Here is a 27,749-nt window from a genome sequence, read left to right as displayed (position 1 = left end):
TAAGATGAGTTATGAAAAGAACGATAAAGAAAAACACATGTTGTATATGTGGTAGTGGACCTTCAAGTTAGTTCCATGTGTCTTTGTTGTTCGTGATATTTAAGTAGGCCCTTTTCATTAAATGCGAGGCAAATAGTCTAATATGAAGGTTAAAGTAATATCTAGGAATCCGGATGAATACCTTCGGGCAACTAAACGTGACATATATAAAGGTAATCATTTCCGTTGATTTATTACATTTTTATTAAAGAATGCTTCTAGGTGAACTTATTCGTTTTTGTTTTTATTTTCGTATAGTCCCACGAAACTTTGATCCTGTTCTTCATCCATTCGAGGGACCAAGGGAGTACACTCGCGCACTGAATGCTGTAAAGCTGGAGCGCATTTTTGCTAAGCCATTTGTGGGAAATTTGGATGGCCATCGTGAAGGCGTGTGCAGTCTTGCAAAACATCCGAAGCGTGTTTCGATTCTAGTTAGCGGAGCGTATGACGGAGAGGTGAGAAATGAATTATACTAAGATCTTATTCAGTTCAATGTGAGCTGTCCTAATAATTTGATGTAGATTTAAATGCTCGTGGTCTAAATGGCATTATAGTATGAGCCAATCACTCTCTTTGCTTCTTGTTGCAATGCCAATGCAAATTCTGTAATCATGTCAATTTAGCCAACCGACATCGAGTAGTTGTAATGGTTATGGAGCACCACCTAAACTTATCATACCTGTAATTTGAGCCACAAGCGAAATACTTAACGCACATAATAATGTATTAATGTAGTCTTATTTTACCCATGACCCTACGACCCTTCGTATTAGTTAAAGTTATTTGCCAGTACTCATTTTTAGTTCCACTTATGTGTATCTACTATGACGGTCCTTAGTGTAGTTATATAATATTAAATGTGATATTAACCCAGTAAATTTCAGCATTGGTAATCGATGTTGCATTTTTTTTCTTCTGGTATTTATTTTAAGGTCCGCGTTTGGGATATTGCTCGTCGTGTCAGTACAGCATCATGGCAAGCACATAATGGCTGGGTTAGAGGCATTTGCTTTTCACCTACCGAGGAAGGTGACTGTTTCTGGACTGTTGGTGATGATGCAACGATAAAAGTGTGGAATACGAGCCCCAAAGATGAAATGAATAATGACGTCAGGCCTCTTAATACTATTATCAGCAAGGTGAATTTGTAATTGTTGATTATTTTTCTGTTGGTAATATTAAGGTATTTGTTACAAGTCAGACTGATCCAAAGTTTGTATGTGCATTAAAGAGGATAAAATCAAGGTTATTTAAATTAGTATGAAACTAATTAATGGTTCAAATTTTGGCAGCCGTATGGCTATCTTTGCATTGCCTGTTTTTTAAAGCCCCTGCATTATGAAAACCAGAAAAATATCAAATTATACAAAACTGATATTATCGATGTAAGCGAAAAGCATTGAAATGATTCCTGTACATTTTACTTTGTCGTTTTTGGTAGTTGGTGAGTATGGTTGAGGTCTTAACACCACTAAAAATGATTGGTGAAGGTAGCATTTCAAATTTTCTGGAAGGTGTGTCGAAGTCTTAACTTCAGCATAAGTATTTTAAAATTTCCAGTAGTAATTAAATTAAATGAAATTCAATTTGAAAAAAGTATGGTGCATATATAATGGAACAGAGAATGTTCAAGCTAATATTATGTTCACCTTTTAATTTCAGTCTGTTCTGACATCAGTCAGTCACCAGTGGGGAGGGAAGTTATATGCCACAAGTGGTGATTGTTGCCAAGTGTGGGATGAAACCAGAGATGAACCCCTCCAGTCTCATTCTTGGGGTGTTGATTCACTCTACTCAGTTTCATTCAACCCTGTGCAGACCAATGTTTTAGGTAATATCATGGTTTTGATGCCTTTACATTATATTGTTTTACAATTGAACTTTTTGTACTCTTGGAGATAACCCTGTACCATGTAACATGAGACTTAATCGAATGAACATTTATTTGAGAGGGCATTTTAAATCTTTCAGTGCTGCTAATGTGAGACATTGGAGCCCCATGTACGTGTATGTATTAGGCTGTGAAGCAGCCCTCAGTAGACTTGGGCCCAGGCTTGCTTGATGCTGAGATGGAAAGCTCATTAAGGGAATTGAAATCAAATAATCCTATGTGATAGAAAGCATTCCCACAGAACTGCTAAAGGGATGGGCTAAATGAAAAAAAAAATTTGGGCTAATTTATTGCATTTATGAGGGAGCAATTATGGCTAGAGATTTTATTATTTATGTTAGTTCCCACGCCAAGTAAGAGAAAGGCAGCCTATGTAACAACTATGGAGTATAAGCTGGTTTACATGTAGAAAAAGTGGTTCATCAATATAGGATGGAGAGTTGGGCTAATGATTACTTTGGGATGGTCAGTTTGGGTTCGGAAATGGGAGAACCACTTGTGATGCCATAAATAAATGGGATCACTTGCAGAGAATATTATAAAATACAATCAGGATGTATTTGTTTGTTTCTTAGATTTTGAGAAGGCATTTATTAGTGTAACTTGGGTAGAAGTTACAAATATATTGCAGAAAAAAGGAGTAAATTGGCAGGTGACTTAATTATAATCTGTACCTATGCCATACTGCTCAGGTGTAGATGGAGAGTCAGGATAGGCAGTGTTAGGAAGAGGGATTTTCATTATCACCCATAGCCTTTCACCTTTTATGTAGCAGTTGTTGTAAAAATGGAATGGTAGAAGCTGACGATCATAGAGCAGAAAATCATTGATGCATTAGAAAGATTTATTGCAATGGATCAGGAGTTTTTAGTATCACGAATATCAGTAGCATAGTAGAGAAATGTTGAGGGAGCAAAATCTTAACAGTTTCAGTCAAATATCCAAAATCAACCAAAAAATTCCTTTCCAGCTACATGCATACTCATTTGGTTTATCTGACTTGAAACCTAACATCTAATACACCAGTGTAACCTAGAGAATGTCTTAGTTGCTGAATTACAGTACATCTTATATCTCTATTCCCCTAATGAAGGTGCAGCATTGTATAATTAATATGTACGATAAAATATTCCCATTGGCTACAAATGCATGTGCTCCACCAATTTTTCCTTTTGTAGAACTCTGCATCACTTTAATGAACTTTCATGCAATTAAAGAACACCGTTTCTAGAATAACAAGGTGGACATCCTTCTTGATGAAAGAAAATACTTTGCTTTTCCACATCAAAAAATTTTGACCAATGACCTAGGTTTCATTACAGCATCCTAACTTGACCTGAAGATGTAACATTGTTTCATAGCGTAGCTTGTAACTAAAACTTTTTTACGTGGAAAAGCCAAGTGTCTTCTTTCATCATATCTTGCAATGCCTTGTAATATACTTGAACTGGCATGTAAAATGTAACTTGAATTAGATTCTTTGATAAATACCAAATGCATATGTAACTTTTTTGAAATGAGCAACACATTTCAGTGATGCAAAGTTGCATGTACTGTATAAGGTACTTTGTCCGAAGTGAATATATGTAAAACTAGCTACTTTCTGCACAGGTGCCTGTGCAAGTGATCGGAGTATGATTTTCTACGATGTACGGATGTCTGGCCCTATACGTAAAGTGATAATGCAATTACGGTCCAATAAGATTGCATGGAATCCAATGGAACCATTTGTATTTACTTGTGCCAGTGAGGATTACAAGTAAGTCCCCTTAATGGTTTATTTAATGTCCTAGTCTTACATAATGAAGAAGTTAAATTTTTATTATTTTTCTAATGATAATTCCTATTCCTTTTTTGGCAGTCTCTATTCCTTTGATGCAAGATCATTAGGTCAGCCTTTCAATGTTCACATGGACCATACTTCAGCTGTTACTGATGTTGATTACAGCCCTACAGGAAAGGAGTTTATTTCAGGAAGTTATGATAAAACAGTCCGCTTTTTTGAATTGGACAAGGTAATTATTTATGATTTTCCTCTTTTGTACTCTATCAATCGGCGATAAGATCAGATTCACGCTTATCACTTGTGGTATTATGTGGAAAACGATTCTGGTTTATGGCACCTAGGAACCTGCTTTGTTTTCAAATTTTCTGTTTGATCATCAATGAATTTTGTTCCAGCAATGAATTACTGCAAAGGTAACTTTAAATTGTTTAAAATCTTCACATACCACCCTTGTATAGGACTAGTTTTCATTTGTTCATGAAATATATTGCTGTAAATTATTTCAGAACATTTTTTAAATATATGATAACCATCTAAAATAGGATTTAATTATTTCCCAGGCAAATGTATGGTGTGTTGAATTTGATCAATAATAAAACTTTTTTGGGGCTCTATTAAAAAAAATGGGATTTTTCAGTTAAATTGGAAACTTTAAGCATTAAACTCTTAATAATTTGTTAATGTGCGATTGCTAGATTTTTAGCATAATGCAAGTTTTTTTAAGTGTTTGAAACGGTGGAAACGTACTATAAGCGCTGAAATATCTCTTTCTGAATGAAGCAATGTGGTAGTCCAGTGGGTAGGGTGTAGGACTGTGAAGCTGAAGGTCGGTGGTTCAAGTCCAGGTCATGGAAAATATTTTTCAAGCCAGTATCTAATCCTTGGTAGCTCATTTCATTGAGTTATCCATCTCGAAGATCTGGCATATTATTCTGAGGAGTAAGCACCTGCCAGTGTTATGCAATAAGACTGATGGGTTCCTGTCTTCTTGAACATATTTTTTGAGACTAGGCTAACAATTAAGACAAGCTTTGCTTGTTATTTGCTGCTCTATGAAATAGAAAAATCTTCCATTAAGCTCTTTAAGTTCCTCCCATTTCTCAACTTTAAAAGAATTGTTTATGGTCCCAGAGAGATTTTTGTGAAATACGTATCCAGCCCTTGATATCTGATCTTCATATTAATATTATTGTTAATATTGCTTATTTACGTAAATGTGCTCAGTAACCTATTTTAATTGCCAAATGCCTTGAAAATAATTGTGTTTACATGGAATTAAAAAGATTTGGAAATAATTATTTTCTTTGAAATTCCTATTACAGTTTATTTCACATGGTTTGCTCCCTCAATATAATTGAAGAATCCTATGGTGTGTATTTTAGTCAACTGCCATGAAATTAGAAAGATCAGGATATAGTAGATGAAGAGTAAAGAAATATTTGTTGCCAGACTAACATTTTACTTTTCAGTGGCTTCATTGTTTACGTTTTTCATTGAGCTAATTTTATATTATAACTGGAGTGATTTATGAGCATGTAATTAATACCAGTACAAGCTAGCTCTTCAGTGAACCTCTAATGTGATTTATTAAAATGACATTTTAATTATTGTCGGTTAAAAATTGTCAATATAATTATTTCCTCATTGGACAAGTCTATAATTAGAAGTTACATCATGTGTTACTCCAGAATGTATAAGTTTATGGTGAAATTACATTGGAATTTTGCCTTTATTAATCAAATTTTCAGAATGTTATGTTTTTCATTATCAATCTCTCTCAACACGAACATTCTTAGTGCTCAAAATCCTTCATAAATATGTATAGATAATTTTGGCATCAAGGTTTATCTTAAACTCTCTCTCTCTGTTATTGAAAGTTAGCTGTTTTTTCATCATAAAAGTTCTAGATATCCTTCTACTCTTATGGCGCATTGGCTACATTTAAAAAAAATGTATTAAATTTAATAAATACCCAGGATTAGCACCCAAACAATTTTTTGGTTCTTGGGATTTTGATTTCAGAACCCATTCCTTAATGGCACAATTACCCATGGGCCCCTACTTTTCATGGTACCATAAGTATATTTGAGGAAAACGTGAGTTACTGACAAACTGAATTGTATCTCCTGTCATCACAGAAGTTAGCATTCAACAAAAGTTAAAGCCCATGGATGAATGGTTTATCTCAGTATTTATGATCAGACAGCTTGCCTTAGATTTTTGACTACTGCAAGAGTGGTACCAAAGACTGTGCGTTGTTGGTATTGCAGTTTCATAATCCACTGAGAAGTGTCAGCTTTTGTGGTGTTTGGTTTCAGGGTTAATTATTATGTATTTGCTGAAATTTGAAATTGAAGAGTCCTGATCGTTATATATTCATAAGGCCCTTAAAAAATTGCTGAACTAGTAAGTGAAAGGAGTCTGTTTTATTGTGAAAAATTTAATTAACTGGGAAGTACATAAATGTCTGTATATCCCTTCATTTAATAGGGGCATTCCAGAGATGTCTACCATACTAAGCGGATGCAGCGATTAACATGTGTTGCCTGGTCCCTGGATGCCAAGTTTGTTGCAACAGCATCAGATGAAATGAACATTCGGATTTGGAAAGCCAGAGCTGCAGAAAAGCTTGGAAATGTAAGTCTGCATTTAGAATCGTCTCTCTTTTTCGTAGCAAGATGAGATAATTATGATATTGATTTATAGTCTCCTAGGGTGTATGATAAATATGTCTAAGATATTCACTGAAACTTGTATCTTAAATTTGTAGTTATAGTAATGATAATGGTAGGTATGTTCTTATTATTACCTACAATATCCCCTCCCTGTGAACTGCATGGTATTGTCTAGGTGGAGAGGTTTGTGTGCTCTGAGGAACACCAGAGCTGGAGTAATGGTAATTGCTCCTTGCAAGGTCACCCATGCCAGATAGGTCGAAAGGTAGGAGGCAGACGAAAGATAGTCCTCACAGCATCTGTTCCTGTGTATGAGTCCTCACAGAATCTGTGTAGCTTCCTCAAAGGCATTTTTGATTACATGGAAAGGCTGGAACAGTATATGATGCTTGTAGATAAGCAGCAATTGTCACTGCATATCATTGAATAACTTCAGGCATTGGAGGAACTGTGTCAGCGGTAACCAGCACTTGTGGCAATTAATTGCCACTCCCAGCTCTTCAGGAACAAATTTGATGATTGCCAGGGCAAAATGCTCAAAAAAAAAGTCCTTCTTCATCTGAAGCAGGTCATCTAATAAGGGATCATTTTGACTTGAAACTGGTAAGGCATCTGCACCTGCTGCTGGTGTCATACAGTGCCTCATCCATAGATGACAGAAATGGATTTTTTTCAAAGAGATGATGCCATTTCCTGATCATGAGATGAAAGATGCTCCAGATCAAGACTGGCAAGTCAGGCATTGTGTGAACTGGTCCTCAGGCAAAATGCTGCACATCTTAGATGAAACCAGGAGAGGATATAATACCTTATCCAGAAATTGGTCATGCTCAAAGATTGCACTGAACTTTCATGATCTTAGGCTTAAGCTTTTTCCAGTAACTCCCTCTGCAAAAACTACTGCATCACTCTCCTCAAAAGCCACTGTATTAATAATAGTAGAATTATTTGAATAGTAGTTGAATTATTTTGATGAAAATCTGATTCAGAACCTTGTTCATCCTCTGAACACAAGAGAGGGAAATCTTCCCAAGCACCTCAATGATCTCTCTCTTTCACTGACACCTTATAAGTCTCGCTGGAATGTTGTAACTAGCCCATAAACAATGTAACTGGGCAGTGTAAGGTTTGGCACACAATAGTCAGCAATCACACTCTGCTGGCATGCCTCTTTTAACTTAGCCGAATGAGAGAAAAGCTGCATCACTCATTGCTGGTAGAGAGCAGTGCAGATACTCAATTTGACTTAGTGTCCTTACAAGATGTGATTCACTTGATACACTGTTTCTTTGCCTTATACAAGGAAGGAATAAGGAAACACCTGCTCACAAGAGTTCTATACCAACAGAAGCATCATAGTGCTTATATCAAACCATAAATCATCAAAAAAGACTGATTTTTCATGATTACCCAACAATTAATTTTTAGTGTCATGCATATTTTCTTACAGATAAAACATGATGGAATCTTTTAGGAAGTAGAATAATGTTAAAAAGTTGTAATCCATTGAAAGGCAAAAAGGGTTAGTAGTGTAATCCTGTAGTATTCCCATCGATTGATGGGCCATAGGCCATTAAGAACATAGTTAATTGGAGATAAAACAACAAAGACTAAACTAAATGAAAGAGGATTAGGGTAAGTTTTAAGAACAAAAATGATATAAAATGATAATGATATGATCAAACAGTTGTAGTTATAGGAATGCAATAATTGAAACCTGTCCATTGATAGTGCACTAGTGTTGTCTTTCCTAGGATAATGATGTCATTTCTCGTCTATTTGCCACAGAAGCTTGGCTTTACCCTGTGAGTGATATGTGAATCTAATGAAAAGTAAAGGTGAGGTGCTATTTCAAATTGTCACTTTTAAAATATGCACCAAGTGTAAGGAACTCCTCAGGGGGAGTTTTAATTGAGTAATTAGAAAAAGTTTATCCCCCTTCTTTTCTGTTAATGTTGTTGTTAAATGAAGCAAGGTTTATCAAACATGTTTAGAGTGAGTCAATGTACAATTTTGAATGGGCTACCTTCTTTCATATAGGGCAAGCCAATCTAATATTTAAAGGATTATAGAGGACGCTGATGCTAACTTCTATTGAATAAACAGATGAGTTTGGCCTTGTGAAATGAGAGTGAAAGCCTCCTGCAGTGAGCGTTCACTATTGTGGTATAATTTAATGGATTTAATTTAAATGGTGTAGGATTTTACTGTCTGAAATGTTTAAGCCATCAGAACATCTGAAATTCAATAAGTGTGTGCCATCATTTCTTTCATTTAGCTTAAACCTCGTGAGAAGAGAGCTTTGGAATACGCTGCAGCATTGAGGGAAAAGTTTGCCTTCCATCCGCAAATAAAGAGAATCGCACGCCATCGGCAAGTGCCTAAACACATCTACAATGCTCAAAAAGAGATGCGTGCCATTAAGGACAAGATGTCTCGCAAGTAAGTGAAGTCAACTTTACTCCACATTATTCTCTTTATTCAGCAATCATGGATAATAATTCAAGTGTTATAATAGTATTTTTAAATGTTTAACCATAACTATCACATGCTCATTTTAAACTTCTGAATCTTTGAGTTAGAATTAATGCATTAGATGAAATATTTATGCCTTAAATTTGAACATATTGGTCATCCCTCAGTTGGCAGTGCAATCATTTTTGCACGTACTAAGTGAGATGATTTAGTGAACATAAATTCATGAGAGGATTCTTAAAGTTTTGGATTATCAAGGACTTAATCCTATTAATACATGCATGTATACCATTCATGCGGATAAATAAGAATATTAAGTTATAATAAATTAAAATATTGGCAGTAAACAGGAGAGTATGAAGAGCTGTAAGAAACCAATCTTCTATCAAGCAATGATGATGATGAAATTAATATAAATTAACCATAAAGTGATAATTTCTACTAACTGATTTTCCTTTGTTATTTCTTTTGTGTGAAGGAAAAATTTAAATATGTGCATTTATAAATCATTACATTTGTTATGTTAAATATATTTCACCATGTTGATTCAGTTATATCAAATCGTCACTCAAAACGTCATCATTTGAAAAAGCATTAAGTATAAAAACCAACTCGTTTTTGGACTTAACTCGGACATACATTGTACAAGTTTTGGTATTCATGTGAAAATACAATGAATTAGTACACCTTTAATAAATGAATATATTTGTTTTCAGGGAGGCTAACAGAAGAGCCCATTCCAAACCTGGGTCTGTTCCACACATACCTGAACGGAAAAAGCATATCGTTGAAGAAAAGGAGTAGTGTGTGTGCACTTTATCATTTGGACCATTTATTATTTTTTGTAAGCATCAGTGATATTTATACAAAGTATATCATTTTGGTGAATTTTGTTACCAAATAAATTTTAATTAAAAATATTAATTTTAAATACATAATTTTAAATTGATCATTTTATTTCAGAAGATGTAGGAAATTGTGAAAATGGAAAGTGATTATTTTTTTAAGCTTAACCTTAATAGGGAATTTGTGTGATTAAATCATTCAAAGGCATCCTCTAAAAAAATTTAAAACGAGTGTTATATCATTAAAAGAGAAATGGGACGACTGTTTTTTTTCAGAACATATTACATAATATGAAAGGAAGGTGAGTAAATATGATATGAAATATGGGTCAATCAGAGCTCATGAGTGAATAATAAAGAGACCATTTTTCATGGAATGTTTTGATGGGTCGTAAACATACCATTTTTGTATCTACAGGTACGTATCCTGTATACGTATATTTTTGTCTAAAGTTGTGACAGAATAAGTAAGGAATTCTTAAGTAATGATTGAAACTAGATAGACCCTACAGAATGGCACAGTGAACATCCCTTTGATTTGCTTAATAGGAGAGGGTAGTCAACTTGCACTGCAACCTTACCATGTAAAATCTATTCCGAAGTTAGGGAACCGTAATTCCTTTTTTAGTGTCACTTCACAAATATCCGGTACCTTATAATTACACAGTTTGATTGAATCATTTGGTTGTTTATTTGATTTTTCTGTTAATACATATATAAATAAAGATATTCACATATAGTACACTTACATCCAGCTGCCCTGTTATTGAGGTTCTATAACAAAATGGTATCGTTAAACTAATTAATCAGTGAATTTTCCATGAGAATAAAATAAAACCCCAGTCATTATCACTGAAGACTCATTAAGGAGCAGGAGATATAAGGCATTCATAAGGTAGAAAAAGACGTACCAAACATCCAAACAATTAATATTCAAGTACAAATATAACTCTGAAATATTGGCCCAAATAAATTGTAATGCAACAAAATGCATTTTGAAGGATTGCTTTGACAAAGACTCACGAGGAGACTTAAGAGCCAATTTAGGTGATACATTTTATGCATTTTTTCTTAAATTGTGCAAGAAATAACCCAGCTTGCAATAGGAATCACCCAAATTTGAACCCAGGATCTCTTGTCATTACTTGAATCGGAGATGCGTGATGTGTCCAGGATGATGAAACAAGCACTATAAATAATTTTTGGAAAAAAACCTTTAATCAATTCTACTGTTTTCAGAGTGGTAAGTGTTGAAACATAATTGCATGAGTAAAAATCTCATAATTTCTCAGTCAGGTAAGCATACCCATTTGCTACAACTAAGGAAAATATTATATTTGTTTTATGAATGACTATCTACCAATGAGAGAGACTCGAGAAAGCTCATGATGCCTACTATTTTTCCCTGCAATTTTGAACTAGGGTTTGAGGGAGACAATAAAAAGGGGTGAGATCTAGGAATTATGGCAATACATGACTAAAATCAAGTCCTGTCATCATGCAGCACTTGCATTGCAGGGTGTTGTAGAAAAGTTGAATGCTGAATCAATCAACCCCATGCACTGGATGACTGGACAAGTGATCATGGGCACTGTTAACACTTCCTTGATTTCTTGTCAGGTGATGACCCTTATAATATCATTTCAGTGGAGAGCCATTAGCTGTAGTCCAAACCTGGCCTGGTAAGAAAGAGATTTTTTTGCTGATCTTTAGACAAGAAAGACATTTTCACCATGAAAAAATTCAAAATTTTCAGCCATGGCCATGAAATTTATAGCAACCTTTAATGTGCTGTAGCTATAAATATTTGTGTATGTAAGAATAACTCACTTATGCTTGGTTTTTAGGAGAGATTTTCCTGCTTTTGACATTATGTACTAGTAACTTCACAAGAAATCTGTGAAAGGAGATACATTGTTTATCATATTCATGTTGGCAGGTCATAAAAGTAAAGTATACTTGGAACTTAAAGACATTCAGAGCTTCACATGAAATTTTTTTCTGATCCCTTTCACAAAATGGAATCTTCAATTAGTCATATATAGAATTATTTATCTAGAAAATGTTGTCTTATTTATTGACTCACTAAACAGTAGGTATTGTGTAACTTAAAGAAAGGTATCAACTTCAAAAGAAAGAAATATCTGAACTGACATGGAAAAATTAAAGCTTAATGTAAACCGATTATTTATTTTGCAGAAAAAAAGGATTAACATCATTCTGTGTATATTATTATTTGAGGTTAAGAAATTTGAAATTTTTTTGTGAGTGATCCTTGAATAACATATCTTAAGAATTTGGCCCAAAATGAGGTCTTGTAGACTAGCTACATTGGTTCCATTAGTAAGAAGCAAGCAAGGAGGAAAGTGCCTGCTCTGATGACTAACAAAATTAATCTTTATGTAGCAGAGGTGAACTTTTCACATTTTGCAAAGTTATAGTTTTTTGTGCAAAAAATATTCCATAACCGTTTTTTGCACTTAATTTCTTGAAAAGGAAGTCACTCACAGAAGTCACAGCATTATAAAAATAAATCATGAATTCAAATTAGAGTGTGCTTTGCCCTTGATTCTATCATGTAATTGTGATTCATTAAAAGCAGTCTTAAATTTAATTGTCTTAAAAGCTTAATTGTTTAGTTCATTAACAGCCCTGAATATTTTCACTAAGAGCAAAAAATTAGTGAACCCACTCAACTGCTTCAATTTTGATTGTATATACCAGAATTTAAAAAGAGACCCATATTCTAAAATAAGGCAAACTGAAGTTGAATAAGACAATTATAGTTAAAAAATTTTTGGACTTTTTATATATTTTATATACCTTGTATGATGTACCTCATCTGACGTCCCTCTTGACACACAAACATTGAAACTGATATAGTTGGCAAAAGTATCCATCACATTTAATAAACATTTATGAATATCTTGACTTAGACACCCAAGTTTCACCTCTGTACAATAATTTGGGTAATGCATGTTTAGACAGCCATTTCACTTGCCTAGACAAAAAACCTTTTTTTTATATGCTCTCATTCACATGATACCACCTTATGCATATGTCCATGAAAGGTATGCTAAGTCATCAATCATTCTTGATATAAAAAATTATGTTATTTTGTTTTAGATTCAATTATCCTTCTCTGATGTCTCAGTGAAGCTAGCCTGGACTTCCAGTAAATCTTTTGGGCTCTTAATCAGCTATTCTCTCTCCAATAATGGAGATGTGGCTACTTTTTTATCTCCAAGCCTGATATCTTCCTTCTCCATGTGTTCCTCTTTTTAGAGGTAAAAAGGTTTATTCATAAAAACAAGTCATGATAACATAATGCCTCTTAGTTTCACTCCATGATTTATTTCAAAATAGTCGTCAGGGGACCCAATCTCATCCATTCACCATATTATTTTCAGGGATGACTTTACTAACACTCCGTAACTGCTCATTCATACCATATTCTCCTAAAACTTTCCACAACTGCTCCCTATTTACCCTATGTTATATCTTTTTCTATCTAACTAAAATCATTTCTGTTTTCTCTGAAATATTTGGAAAGCTATTTTACAATTATGTTGTTAACTATTTACGCCACTTCAATCTTCTGCATTTCCCCAACATGGCTTTGCAAAGGGAAAGTCAACCATAACTGCAGCCTTTCAACTAATTAATAAAATCTGGGTACTACCTTATGAAAAAGATATAGTTGGTATTTTTTTAGTTATATAAAGCCTTTAATACCATAGATCACAACACACTTCAAATTAATCAGCAATGGATTTAATGGCATTGCTTTATTAGGGATCAGATTTTACCTCATATCATAAACAAATGGTCCAGATAAACCTCAAACATAAGTCTGGTGCCAGCACTTTTAGGTCCAGCCTAAATGAAACGCATTGTAGAGTACCTCAAGGCTCAGTACTAGGTCCACTTTTATTTATTATATTTATGAATGACCTTAACACTTATTTACCCAATAGTGAAGCAATATTATTTGCTGATTATATGTCTACATTAAACATAGGAGAGAATTTTACAGTTGTCAATACCTCTACTCATCATACTTTAACGAACATGTCAAACAACTGGCTATTGAATGAGAATAAAACATGTTTCTACAATTTCATAATAAAATTAATCCACCTATTTTAAGTCCTCCTCTTTGAGCAGATTCACATAAATTTCTTCACCAGTCCAGTTCTACAACATTTTTGAGAATATCTCTGAGTGAAAATCTTGACTGGTATTCTCATGTTGATGAAATAGTCAATTAAATGGCCACTGGGACATATATGATCAGGAAACTAGCCTCAACTACCTCACTTGACTTTGAAACTGGTATACAATGTCAAAATTCATACCTACTTAACCTATGGAGTTGTCTTCTGGGGAGCTCTAGTGCACCCAAGAGGAATTTACCATGTGAAAATGCAATCGTGAATGCTCCCATGAGGACCCCAGTATGGCCACTATTTAAGGAACTGAACTTAATGAACCTGTCATGCATATACATCTTTCATCTCCCTTTACTTGTAAGAGAGAATTGATGTTTGTTTTAACCGAATTCCACTGTGCATGATCACTTGGCGCGTGGAAGGGAGAATGTGCACCTGACAAATCAACCACTCACTATATCAGAGAAAGGCCTGCATCATACAGCCTCAATTATTTATAATAAAATGCCAATGAACATAAAAAATTTTCCTCTCTGACTGCCTTTAACCCTCTTAGTGCGGCGGGCCGATATATCGGCTTTTGTATCCCTGGCGAAAAGTGCAGCGGGCCGATATATCAGCTCTTGCGTAGGCTATTGTTTAAATCGCTGTAACTTATGGTTTTTTCTTTAATAATTTATGGTTTTTGTGCTATCGATAGGGTGAATTCCATGCAGTTATATAATAATTTTTTTAATTTTTTATTAGCAATTTTAAATGCTTTTAAAAAAGTATAATTCTTACTATAATTTTACGTTCAGTTTTGTACATGTCGGGAAGCTCAGCCTAATTGTCTGCTGGTTTTTTCGGAGTGGTCTTTCCACTATAAAAAGCCACTGAAAGACTACTAATCTGTTTTCATCTGTAATCTCTTGAATGTGTTATGGTGGGGTGGTGTTGATATATAACTGCTTTTTCAGACTGTTGAGAAGATGGAAATGAGAGCACTGCTTTGTAATCATTTTGGTTTCTCTTGCCTCTATCCTATCTAATCATTTGCGCCTCCTGTATGGGATTACATTGTCAGCAGTTCCCTGTGGGTTACAACTTCGTTTTTTTCTGCCTTTAGATTGTAAGCGCATTGCCGCAGTCTCAAGGAAAGGGGAAAAGTCCCAATTTGACTCAGTGAGATCAGCCGTTTCAACAAAATCGAACTATGCAGAGGCTGACAAAAAAATTTGCAATTCACTGGTTTTTCTTTATTTATTTATAATTTTTTCTACATGTCTTTTTGATTCTTTCTTATATTTAAATATGGTAGTTTTACTGAAAAATGTTTTAAAAAAGTATTAGTATAGTGTCTAAAAATCGAAATATTATTGCTAAAAAAATATTCTTCAAATTTATAATACTGTAATAATTACATTTATTTTTCAGATGATGTAAATGTATAACATCATTAATAACTACAATATTTTATTTTAAAATAAAAAAACTGCATTGGATATCTAAACAAATAACTTCATAATGTTTTCTTTCGTAAGGTGATACATTTTCTCAAATTACCCTTCACACGGAATCCCCACCGCATTAAGAGGGTTAAAATTGAAGTTAAGAAGTCATTACTCCTCAAGTTTTACTACAGTATTGATGAATTCTTAGTTGACCAATTGTAATTAGAATGATGTTGTGTTCTGTTTAGTAATATTTTGCATGTTATTTATATTTTTATTTCTTTTCCGTACCCTGCGGACCATGCTCTATGTCATGTACTTGACCAATAGAACCAATAAGTTATTATCATTATTATCTTCTCCAATTCAACAAATGAACAAAAACCTTTCTTGTGCTTATCCATAACTTTGTGAAGTAGGTACTTGTTGTATGCTAGCAGAATACTCGTACAGCCTTTGTCTGAAATATGTATTGACCAACACAGTTTTGTTTAAACACAATCAGAGTTTGTCAATAGCCCATGCTGCTGCTGCTAGTTGAATGCCATGCACATCAAAAGTAATATTTATCATTGAGCAGTTTCTGAGGAGCATCATCAATATTTTCCATATTATAATAAGTTGATTATTCCACACAATTGCTATTCACTTAATGCATCAGCTAGTAGGTACCTACGTCAGGCTATTTAAGGTCAGCCCAGAACTGAAGCCGAAAAGCTTCTGAAATTCATACAACTTGGCAAGTTCCTTCACCTGCACTATTTACTGCAAGACCATATTCGGTTACCTTTGTCCCATTGGCCATAAATTCGCAACATTTGGATTTTGATTGATGCTCTGAGACAACATCCAGGATTTTAACCCAAGACCCCAGTCATTCAGTCACACTCTACAGACTGTAATTTATAGGGTACTAAACTACCCTTGAACTAGTTTAATGTGTATCTATGCTCATTTTATTTTAGTCATGTTTCCTGCAGCCAAATATAATCTGTAATTCATTATTAAAAGCAGGTTCCAAGAAGCTAGGATTCAAAATAGGAACAATATAAAACATTTAACATTACTTTGCGAAACAAGTGTTACACTTTACAAGTTACAATATGCCTAAAACATCTTATTTAATTGATTTAATATAAATTTACAAGGAGAATAAAAATATTATGAGTCAATGATATCATCTTTTCAAAATATTCTCTTCTTGTTAATTAAGCATTTGAGTATATATAACATCAAAAACACCATGGTATCATGTTTAACTTCTACTATATCAGTGACCTGTAGAAACATAGTTTATTTAAATTAGTGTTGGAGGGATGTTAATGCAAGTGCAAAGTGCATACCCATTATATGGCCTGCCTTGCTCATATTTATGCCAACTATTTAATTGTTTCAACGAAAATATAAAAGTTAATTAGGATTTCATGATATAAATTTAAATATGCGATTAATATTACTTGCTCTTTTTATGACTGTTTTAAGTTTTTGGAATATTCATACAAAATATTCTAAAAATGAAGAAAGAGGTTAGATAAAGGGTCTTCAAAGCGTTGATATAATGATTAAGTGATATTTAATAAGTTGTGAAAATTACATTCTACGTATTAGAGAAGGTTAACTTCCAAGGGGATCAATCTGGGGTATATATCAGATAATTGACTTGTTTTACTACTTTGCAGGAAAGTAATATACTCCCCTAAGTTTCTGTGCAGAGGTTTCCCTAAAAGAAGGTTGTTGTGCATTCAAATATAAAAAATACATTACATTAACTGAGGGCATGGATCCAAAACAACAAGTTTTTGAAAAGTGGCGGCAGCAACAGCAGCTCAGAAATGATGATTGTCAGTTGTTAGCGGATTTTAAAAATGGCGTTGGTACTCTGATGTTTCTGTGCGGATTTTGCGTTCTATGGTTCTCTTCTGCAGTTTGGATGTGAGACAGCCAAATATGATAGGTGCTTTAAATGTAGGAATCCAAGACACGTCTTTCTGTAAAAACTAACAACTTTACCGTGTTGATCTCTTCGTCTGTTCTGATTTATTTTTGTTCAAGTCTTCATGGAGGGCGATCAAGAAGATATAATACACACAGAAGAATTCTTTCAATCAAATAATGAAGCGGATTCGCAGCCACATCAGTATAATAACAAGTTATTTTGGGAGAAAATTTTGTTTTTCGTATCTCTTTTTGCGGTGGTGTCGTCTGCAACAGTTTTAGTAGTAACTCTCCCGCTATACTTGGAAGCTGTTAACGTCAAAGGTGATGCGTATTCTACTCTAATTTTTACATGCACCGTGTCGACTGTGTTGCTTGGTGCAGTATGTATCGGTGGACAACTTCTGTGGCCATGGCCAAGGAGATCTTTCGGTCCTCCTCTGCCCGTAACACGCCTAATCAGGACAGGAATTCTGAATGCTGTCAGCGGAGTCATCATCATTTACTCCCTTGATAGAAAAAGGGTGTTATGCCATTTACAAGATCCAATAATGGGCGTAATTTTGGTGTTTTCTCTTGTATTCTACTTCTTCTTCTGTGGAAAAAGTAAGTATTATTTTAAAAATCTATTGGATATAGACGCGTTTAATTAGCGGCAGATTACTAGTAGTAACAACCTTTCTGACCCTATTTAGTGATGGGACTACAGAAGATCTTTTGCGCAACGACAATCATCGTCGGTCTTTTCATCAGCGTCGATTATCAACTTTGTGACGAATTCCGATGCCACGGGAGCAGCAGGGAGTCACAGAGTGAAGATTCTGTTCGGTTGTCTTGGCGCAGTCACGCTGTTTGGACCTTAGTTTATATTGGAGCCCTTGCGATTTGGACACTGAATTTTACTCTGCTTGAAGGAGAAGTTTACAGATCAAATGTATGTATTAACTGTTGCATTTTTTTGCGTTCTTTGGAATTCTTTCTTAGAGTATTTGTAATTTTTAAATTATTCTCTCGTACTTGTAAATGGCGTTCTATGACATGCACGATCAATGTTGTATTTTTGGAAATGATACTTCTGTTATTGAAATATTTTACAATGGCATGCATAACATCTGGTTTTTATTTTAAGGATATACCGTTTGAATTCCTTATAAATTATTCATTGGATCTAAATACTAGCTAATGTGTTGGAAGATAATGTTATTTCACCTTTTACTGCAGGTGCTTAATTACTCCTTTTTTATTTTCAGTGCATTCATTCATCGTTTACTCCGTCGTCCTTGTCTTCCACTTCACTGCTTAGCACGATATCCCGGCTTGTAGCCACAAAAGATAGGCTCAGGCGAACTAATAACGATGCCTGCCGCTCCCCTCTCCTTGCGTCATCCCCAGATGTCAGCAGCACGGTTTTGGAAGGAATGAGTGGAATATCAACCACTGCCGTTGAATCTCAACAAATCAGTGGAATCCAAATACAAGACATCGGTGAAACTTCGCAATGTCACGGTTGTCGGCTGCCATCTCCACCAGCACTTGCTTTCTGGATACATGCCGTCACAATGCTTGCCGTGTTTTGTCTCTGCTGGACTGATATGATACCATATATTGGAAAAGTAAGTTCTGAAAACAAATTTTGAGTTATTCGTTTTTCCTCAACGTCCATCTTAAAATGTAGCCTAGTTGGTAAGTAGCTTTCATTAGCTTTGACTTTCACTAACTAATTAGTCTCATATTTTTTTTAGTAGAAGTGGTAAATAATGATAGCCTATTGTGAAATAATTTGTTACAAAAAGTACTGCTTCTTTTGTATTATACGTGTATTGTTAGTTAGGTATTTGGTTTCTACCCATTCAGAATAAAGTCCAAAATATTACCATGTCTTCTCCTTTGTTGGTAGGGTGCATCGGCTGCTGAGTCATGGGATTTTGTGACTTCTGGATTATCTTGCCACTTTGGAGGAGGTGGTGAGTCTTGTAAAATGGTTGCACAGCGTGGTTGGGCTTTTGCCATTGCCTATACAGTATTTTTTCTGACATCAACTATTCTACTAGTTCTGTCAGAATCTTCTGTCCTCACTATGGCTACTCCAACAGCAGCATTACCCCTTGCATCGTTGTTTTGGTCTGTGTTGCATGATGGTGGTCTCGCAGGCCAAGAACCTGGGCTCCATTGGGCCCCAACAGTCACAGGAGAGCTTATCTGTGCCCTCCTTGGCCTTCCCGTTGTCTTAGTGGGCATTGGCTTGTTTTGCAAGAGTCACTGGGCTGAAAGAGCCCAAGCCGAAAGCTGCAGAGAGCTACAGTCTGGCTGCTCACGCAGGATTGATATCCTGGAGGAAAAGCAGGGAGATTCATATGATGCCTGAGCTGACTAAGCATGTATAAGAGATTTTGTAAAATTTAGGTGGTCGATTCCTGTATTTTGGTGACATTTTCATTTGTGCATTTGTAAAGTGAGTATATATTTTTCAACCCTTTTTATGGAATTTAAAGGAAAACTTACAAGTTGTAAAATGCCATAGCAACATACCTGTAGGAAAGGAAGCAGAGTTACTTATTTTGTCTTTGGCATTTCAAATTATGCCTGCCCATCAAAATTGTTAGTGTCTGTTTAGTATATTGGACCTGGATGTTAACATTGTCATACCAAGTGTTTTGTTTCACCTATATGTTGTTATGGCATGTTACTTGGATGTGTCACACAAGCTACCTAGTCGTGAAGTAGCTTGCTACAACCAGAATAAATATTAAACCATATAATCTATAAGACTAAGCCTGACAATTTAAGATATTACAAAAAAAACATATTTCTATGACTATTTGAAACATTCTTTTGAGTTTCCTTCACTAGAGACCTCTTTCAGCTCGTGTATGCTTTTGTAGGTGTGCTACCAAACTATCTTTGCTCTCCTTAACTTCAAAAAGAAAGTCCTCCGTACATTTTCTAATGATTGCTTCAGCTGCCTTGTTGGTAAATTATTTTTTTAATTGTTGATGGGATGAACAATTTCATTTTAACCTTTGAATAAGCCATTTATTCATTCATGCTGGGATAAATGCATAAGTTGTGATAACCGTATCTCTTTATTTGAATATGCTGGCACGAACTATTTTTTGAGGCATGGTGCAGACTCCCCAGGCTGTAAATTTCCTTTTTCCTTCAATTTCAGGTTAGAAATTAAGAGTTGGTTGCCGCAATTAATTTCTGATTATTCCAGTTAGAATTCCCACCAAATCAAATGTGTTAAAATTATCATTTGGCTATTTTTATAAGTAACTTGGAGGTTTCACTTATGATGCAGGGTATAGTAGTAACATGCAGAGAAGACATATTTGTTCATCAGGTGTATACAGTGCTGCCTTTGTACAGCTTTAAAGAAAAAAAATGTCGTTTGGTGTTTTTACTAATATTGTAAAAGTGCTCGAAACATTCAAATTTGTTTGCCTCAGTATTCTGTAAACAGCAGCCTAATGGCTGAAACAGTATTTCTAATAAGCTCATAATAGAACTTCGAAATAGAATTCCAATTTTCACTATTTTGTGTGCTTGTGGTGTGCTCAGCAAATATTGATAGAGGGAATAATTTATGTGATATTGTTAATTTATTCTATATTGAGTATTTTGTTTATATTTTAGGGGTTACATTCCATTTTATAGGGCTATTAAATGATTGTAATTTAGCGTTTGATATACACTTATGTACGTATATTGCAGTGAGTTTAAAAATGGTTTTACAAATGAAAACTTTTGGGATAGTGTAGACTTCATATATTTGGGAACAAGTAACTGCATGAATCCTATGAAGAAAGTGATTTTGTGTAAAGTTCTTTTTTTTTTTAGAACTTGTGTTGTTTCATGAGCAAATCAAGATTTGAAGAGAAGAGTCCAAATTTGAAAGCAGAATAGCTCACCGAGGGTTCTGCTTTAATTGACAGAGAGAGAGAATAAATGCTATATATACGTGTAGTGTTCTTTCCTTTGAGCCAAGAAATTCTTAAAGTATTGATACATTGTATTTGTAACTATCACCCGTGAAGAGAAGGGGTGTATAATCTTGTATGTGTCAGGATTGTTTCATCTAAATGCACTTCTGTAGTAATGGAGTGTTTGACAGATATGCCATTAATTAAATAAAATGCTCTCTGTGGTAGAAGTGGGAGAGGTACATAGTAACCTTGCCAAGTGCTAAAGTGCTACTTTTTCCCATTTTGGAAAGTATGTGTTTTAATCATCAAAGCCATTAATTTTAGCTCTTGCCAATCGCTGGGCTCCCTTAAGCAAAAGATCCTGACTACTTTATCACAGTCTTTAAATTTAATTTTGTGTTGTAATCAGTGAAAAATCATGAAGTTGCTACTTTGGTCATTATAATATTAGTATCGTTTAGGTTTTTACCTGCAAGAGATCCTGCTTCCTTCATCCTCAGAACTACTATGTTTCAAATGTATTGTTGAATAGAAGAGATCCTAACCAAATCATGTCAGCTCTCGCCCTCCCATTAGGATGCATGCCTCGTTAACATTGAAATGCTATGTGGTAAATAATCTAATTGATAAGGATAATTTTAATGCGGTTATGAAATAACTAAATTGTGATGTAAAATTGAAATTTGTGTGATTTTTAGAATGTCAGCATAAAAAAAGGTAGTTGACTAATAAAATTTTTTTTTATGGAGCACTTCTAGTATAGAAGCTGTTTGAATAGTCAAAACTGGATTTTGAGTTCTCAATCACTTTGCTAGTTAATTTAATTGACATAAAGATCTAGGTAATAGAAGATGTATGGACTTAAAGATTTGTAGTACACTCTTAAAGTACATGTCTTTAAATGTATTGACTGATGGTTTTTAATCAAATCACAGGTATTATTAATGTGATTGTGGGTAGTAAGTTGCATGTTGTGACCAATGTAATTATTACTGTAAATGTTTATGCATTGAAACATCTGCAGATTTGATAACTGAGTATAAAAACATAATTTTGATAGTCCCGGGGTCTTCCGAAATTATTTTTTATGTACTTGGGAAGTGCACGTTATCACTGATTTTAAATTAGAGCTGGTACAATCAAGCTTTGTTTTTATAAGAATTGTTGTACATACCCTTTTATTGAGATGAGTGAATAATCAAAGGAACCAGTTCTTAAAAAGTTTTAAAACTTGAAGGTTCCTAATAAAAAAATGTTGTTTCTTGTAACATTACCACCTTTGAGGGACTACCTGATGAAATTGTGCCAAAAATGTAACAGTTGCTACGTAAGAAAGGCTTCACATGCCTTCAATGTATTGTAATTAAGTGGTGTAAGAAAATGATTAGATGTGTAAATAGTTAAGTGGATAGAGAGGTAGCTCTGTGATGTGGTTATGAAGCTCTTTGCGTGGCAGTCATAATTTTGTTTCCTATTTATATATCCTCACTATCATTTTTATATATTTTATTTTGGATCTAAAATGTTTTAATACTGAATATTTAAACATTCCAATATGACTGCCTATATTATGGAAGTGGAATATCATATTGTAAACTTTGTTGTCCAATGCAATTGTCTATTAATTTATTTATCTGAATTGCTTTAGTAAAGTGATATTTCTTCAGTTTGTCTTATATTTAAAACTGAGTGCTGGAGTGTGTTTTGTTGTTAAAAAAAATGATCAATTTGGAAAAAACATCGAAGAAATTTTGAATTCAAAATTCTTCCATTTTTTCAAAGCTTCATTCCCACAACCCAATGTTTTTTAGCCAAAGCACTGTTGTAGTTGAGAGAGTAGTGTGGTAATGTACTGAGCATGAAGCATTTGTCGATGTACAAAGTGCAGTTACGTAGTTTACAGACTAGGAAAAATGTATGTGTAATGAGAGGAATTTATGTTAAACTTTACATATCTGGAAAATCATCAGGTGATAAGAGATTGTTTAAAATGTTATAGGTATTCATCAGCCTTTTATGATTTATTGTTAACAGCATTCCTGCTAAGTCCACTTTGCCCGTCCAATGCATTTATTTGCTTGAATCATGCAAAACTTGTTATATCAATGTTTTCATTTGTTATGTGACCTAACTAAAAATTCTAATTTGATGGTTTCAAACTGACTACATACCTACATGACTGCTCTTAATACTGCTATATTGTAAAGTGCTGAACATCTTCATCTTGATTGACTACACCAGCAACTTAAATCTATTACCTTTAATCATCCTTTATCTACATTTAATGAGACTATTTTCATCACAGTTGATTAAAAGAGGAATTAAGCTTTTCATTTGTGAAATGCTTTGCTACATGTTATATCACTCAAATGATGCTAAAAATTAAATATTATTTTTGTTCCAGATCTTTGTAGTATGATAATATATTGTGTCATTGATGGGGTATAATCTGTTCAAATATTAAAACTTTGGGGATGTTGCTATTGATGTACAAGATGGTATGTACTTAAATGTGCACATTTCGCTCTCCATTTGAAGTCAAAGTAACCCTATTATGATGCCTCTTTCAATGCGGTCCTTTCAATCTTTCAACTTGTCAAATTCAATGTTTCCTTGTGGCTTATACCCATACCAAGTTTGTTGAGAAGTCCGAGGAACTAGCAGTCCAAACAGATAGGAGGCTTGAGCATGTACATGATTCAATAATCTTTATATTTATCATTTTTTGGCTTCATTCACATGATAGCAACTGGTGACCGCTCAAATTCCCTAGCGACTCATGATTGGCACATTCCAGGGACATAATCATCCTCTCCCCTAGTTCCTTCATAGTGTTTTGCACCAGATACCCTTGTTAGAGTAGGTAAGGGGTCCCATATCACTCATGTTAATACTTGTTGTCAACGCTAGGGAAGTTGGGTTATCAGTTTGGGGTAATTTGTATCCTAACCAAGGATGGGTAGTAATTCAGCCATGTCAACAGCTCTCTCTTCAAGATAGGTGTCTAATGGTCAGTACTCTGTATCCTCTTTGATGGATGGAGTATCGCACTTCAATCTGGAAGTGATCGCCATTTGGCATCCAAGAAGAGATAAAGAGGCAATGGACGAATCAGGCACTTTTGAAATTCAAACGCAGGCCCATGGGGAGAGAATCCAGTGAACTAGTCTCCGATTTTCGACTAAATGGTGTTAAATAATCATCCAGCCCTGTTTTCATTGCTAGGCAAAAAGTGTAGCCATAGCGCTGAATTACTGAATTTTAGTCGGTGGGTGGGTTAAGAGGCGATTGCCTCCTAACCTAATGAATACCCTCCCTCCCTTTCCGATGTACTTGTTGCTGATTATTTGCCATGTGAATGAAGCCTCAGCTCCATGGTATAATATAAATTCATTATGTTACCAACTTAGGCCTAACAATGAAAGGTGCGTTCTAGGTGGTTTAAACACTTTCAGGGCCATTGTAAAACCTCCACTAAAACATGTGCCTGCCTGCTGATGCATAGCATGCATTCAAATTCCAGCAGTTTTTGATAGTTTCTTTGCCAATGTAGTAAGGAAACCGGAGTAGTGGTTGGGCTAATTCGTCTCTGTGAGGCAATGCTCATTTTCCCTTTCTCGACAAATTCTCACCAAGTGAGGAAAATGGGTTGCTGTGTATTTCCCTAGGGTGGCCCTAAAAGTGTTACTGCTGAATGCTGCTCTTTTTTCAGGATAATAGTTGATTTTAAACGGAATCACCATAGTAAAAAAGTTATGGACATCAAAATGTTGTCAATGTTTTTGGACATGTAAAAGCTTTTTATGATGGCTTATATTGCTTACAAAAACCTATTGTGCCTAATTAGGTCAGTATTTTTATCAAGTATTTTTTACAGCAGTTGTTTAGGATTGTGGAAATTTTTGCATCATTTCATAACTTGTTTTTAAAACGCGGCTTTGTTTTTCCTTCACTGTTACAGAAATAGCCTTGCTTATTCAGTGCCCACACCTGAATAAATTCTTTTTACCTCATGTTAAAATAAATAAGAATATATCAAAAAGATCATATCCAGAAGGTACCAAGTCATATCGTGTGTTTTTTTGTATGAAAATTAAAATGTACGTGATGATCCCTCAGTTTTTATGATGTAATTAATTGGAACAATCTAAGGGAGTTGCAAATTTTGATGTTTTCTATGTTGTTGAATAATTTCAAGGCTTTGATTCCTGAAATTTTATTTCAAAAGTGTTTTTGCATAATAAGATTTTTTTAACTGAAGGTTAACTGTACCATAGTGCTATATGTTTACAGTTGATGTGTGCCAAATTAGATGTGTATTGTGCAAAAAAATGTTTAAAATCAATCAAATAAAGCCACTGTTTTAGGATAACATTCTTAACATAACTGAAATGTTTGTAATCTCAATTTATGTTTCGTATGTAAATTGTGAGCACATATATTGATGTTTTAAACAGAGTTTCTCTGTGTAACTTAATAGTATGGCTGTTAAAATATTGTTGTGGGATCCATTTTAACAAATATGCTTGCTCAACTGTTTTCCGCAGCATTTGTCGGAACTGAATCATTATTTTTGTGCACATAGCTCTATTGGATTTTCTAAGGCACATTTTAAAATGGTTTTTAAGGTTTTTAAGCTGATGTTATTCCTGTTCGTATTTGCCAATTAGCTACATGGCTGTGTGATTGTTGACAAAGATGATAAGATGTTCTAGTCATTTCCTTTTGTAAAGACCATTATCATCTGGAGAGAGTAAAGTTATTGGATCAATTTTGCTTGTTTTATTTAATGATTTTTACTTATAACAATTCCAATTAAAACATTATTCTCTGCCGTACTTGATTTTCTTGCCATCCGTAGACTTCTTGTGAACTGGAAAACAAAAAATAGTTTTTTAGGATTAACAGAAAACAACCATTCTTCTTTCCTGGAAAACTTTTATTGTTTCATAGGTTTGAGAAAAAATTAGTTTATAAATAGAAACAACTATAGGGAATAGTAGTTTTATTGAGCATTAGTTTTTTTAACAGTGGTAAAATAAATCGGAGAATAAATAAAATATATATTTAATATGTGGGTCACAATAATCCAGGGGTAGAGCGTTGGACTACTGACCGGAGGGTCCCAGGTTCAATTCCCGGGCAAGGCACTCAGGGCACCTGCAGCTCCACCCAAGCTTAGTGAGATTTCGGGAACCAGGTCTTCCTGGGAAAACATATCCGGGACAGGGACTGGCCCTCCTACCCTGATGGGAGCAGTTCACATGCCTTTGGTCTTAGTACTGGGTGAACTCTACCGTCACCTACTAAACCGACCTTTGGGTTGATTACTGTGTTTTTTTATAATAAATATTTTAAAAATATAATCAATTTAGCTTTTCTCCTGCTATTATGGCCCTCAACAATGGTGGTATCTTCTTCACTGTAACATTTGGTGAGGCTCTACTTGAGGAACCAAGGTATTGTGTACTTCTGGTTTGGTATGAGGTGATGCTCATCATGAATCACTCCGATTGGTTTGATTTCGAATTTGGGAGCAAAGTGGTACTTAATTCATACTTTCAAATGCATTAATTTGATGAGGTGACGGAATCAATTCCAATTTCGGTGACATCGATTGGCAATAATAATGATAAAAAGGAAATTTTAATGTCTTTTGATTTATTTTCCTTCCACCAGTCTAATTTCTCCATTCATTGTCTTTTTCGTTGGCTCACTTAGCAAAACAATTAGAATCTGTGGTGCATTTGGTAAATATATTCATTTTCCGTGTTAATATCTGATACAAGTAGCCATTACTTGAAAGGAAAAAAAAAAGAGTTTCGTTCCGTGTTAAACCTTGGGAACCATATGTTCATATTTCGAGTATAGGAACGGTAATCATTTGTACTTGATTAATTTATGAACTTCTCTAGATGATAAGTATTGTATTAATTTCATATTGCTTTTGCGTGTTATTTTCACTTAGACGAACTACAACTGTGAATCTGACCTTCTCGAAGTAAAAAAATAAGAATAACGGAAAATTCATTGACCACATTAGTATCGAGGGCGCTTGAATTTGTGGAACAATTGTTTTATTAAGACCACTTTTGAGGTTTAAGAGGGATCACTTTTGAAGTTTAAAGATTCACGGTTTGAACATCATCCGTCAAAGACCATTCCGAGCATCTTTCATAACGTACGCGCCTCTGTTGCACGGTGCGCAGTATGGATGAGCACGAATGAAAAATTTTTCATCCAATAAGAGGAGGTAGAAATTTCTCATAGGTCGTGAAAACAACAAAGTGACGATCAAGTTTTTGCTTGTCGGGTTGTTTCTATCGTTTCTATTATATTTCCGTGCTTCGTATGAAGATTTTCTGCTTATAAATAGTGGCCATGACTTCCAGAAGGTAGGTCAAATATTCAATGAATTCATACACTATTAACTGGATTTTTTTTGCTTCTTGCTGCTGTAATATAAAGAAGTGTATTTGAATCTATTATAAATGTGACACTCCACGTACAGTGCACTTTCACCTGGGTGCGACACACCTTTGTATGTTACCCTAGTTCTTGTGTTTATT

General features: G+C 34.6%; 2 protein-coding genes across 3 annotated transcripts; both read left to right on the top strand.

Annotated features, from left to right (window-relative positions):
• Window positions 1-36: 36 nt before the first annotated feature.
• LOC139696326 (DDB1- and CUL4-associated factor 13) lies at window positions 37-9,805 on the top strand. Of its 2 annotated transcripts, none has more exons than XM_071595043.1 (9): window positions 37-212; window positions 298-497; window positions 975-1,181; window positions 1,705-1,873; window positions 3,545-3,692; window positions 3,795-3,948; window positions 6,210-6,356; window positions 8,673-8,836; window positions 9,586-9,805. In XM_071595043.1, the coding sequence occupies exons 1-9, from the start codon at window positions 143-145 to the stop codon at window positions 9,671-9,673; spliced, it is 1,347 nt and encodes a 448-aa protein (XP_071451144.1). In that variant the 5' UTR covers window positions 37-142; the 3' UTR covers window positions 9,674-9,805. The 2 variants fall into 2 exon arrangements, with proteins under 2 accessions (XP_071451144.1, XP_071451145.1); XM_071595044.1 differs by having other exon boundaries at window positions 8,673-8,840; window positions 9,590-9,805.
• A 7,441-nt stretch (window positions 9,806-17,246) lies between these two features.
• Window positions 17,247-25,952, top strand: LOC139696951 (uncharacterized). Its single transcript, XM_071595848.1, has 4 exons — window positions 17,247-17,860; window positions 17,950-18,188; window positions 18,505-18,867; window positions 19,152-25,952. The coding sequence occupies exons 1-4, from the start codon at window positions 17,377-17,379 to the stop codon at window positions 19,617-19,619; spliced, it is 1,554 nt and encodes a 517-aa protein (XP_071451949.1). The 5' UTR covers window positions 17,247-17,376; the 3' UTR covers window positions 19,620-25,952.
• The last annotated feature ends 1,797 nt before the right edge of the window (window positions 25,953-27,749 follow it).

Source organism: Hetaerina americana, unplaced genomic scaffold (assembly GCF_022747635.1).
Source record: "Hetaerina americana unplaced genomic scaffold, ioHetAmer1.1.p SCAF_7, whole genome shotgun sequence".
In the NCBI taxonomy this organism is placed as follows: Eukaryota; Metazoa; Arthropoda; class Insecta; order Odonata; family Calopterygidae; genus Hetaerina; species Hetaerina americana.
This window is presented reverse-complemented; position numbering and strand designations above follow the sequence as displayed.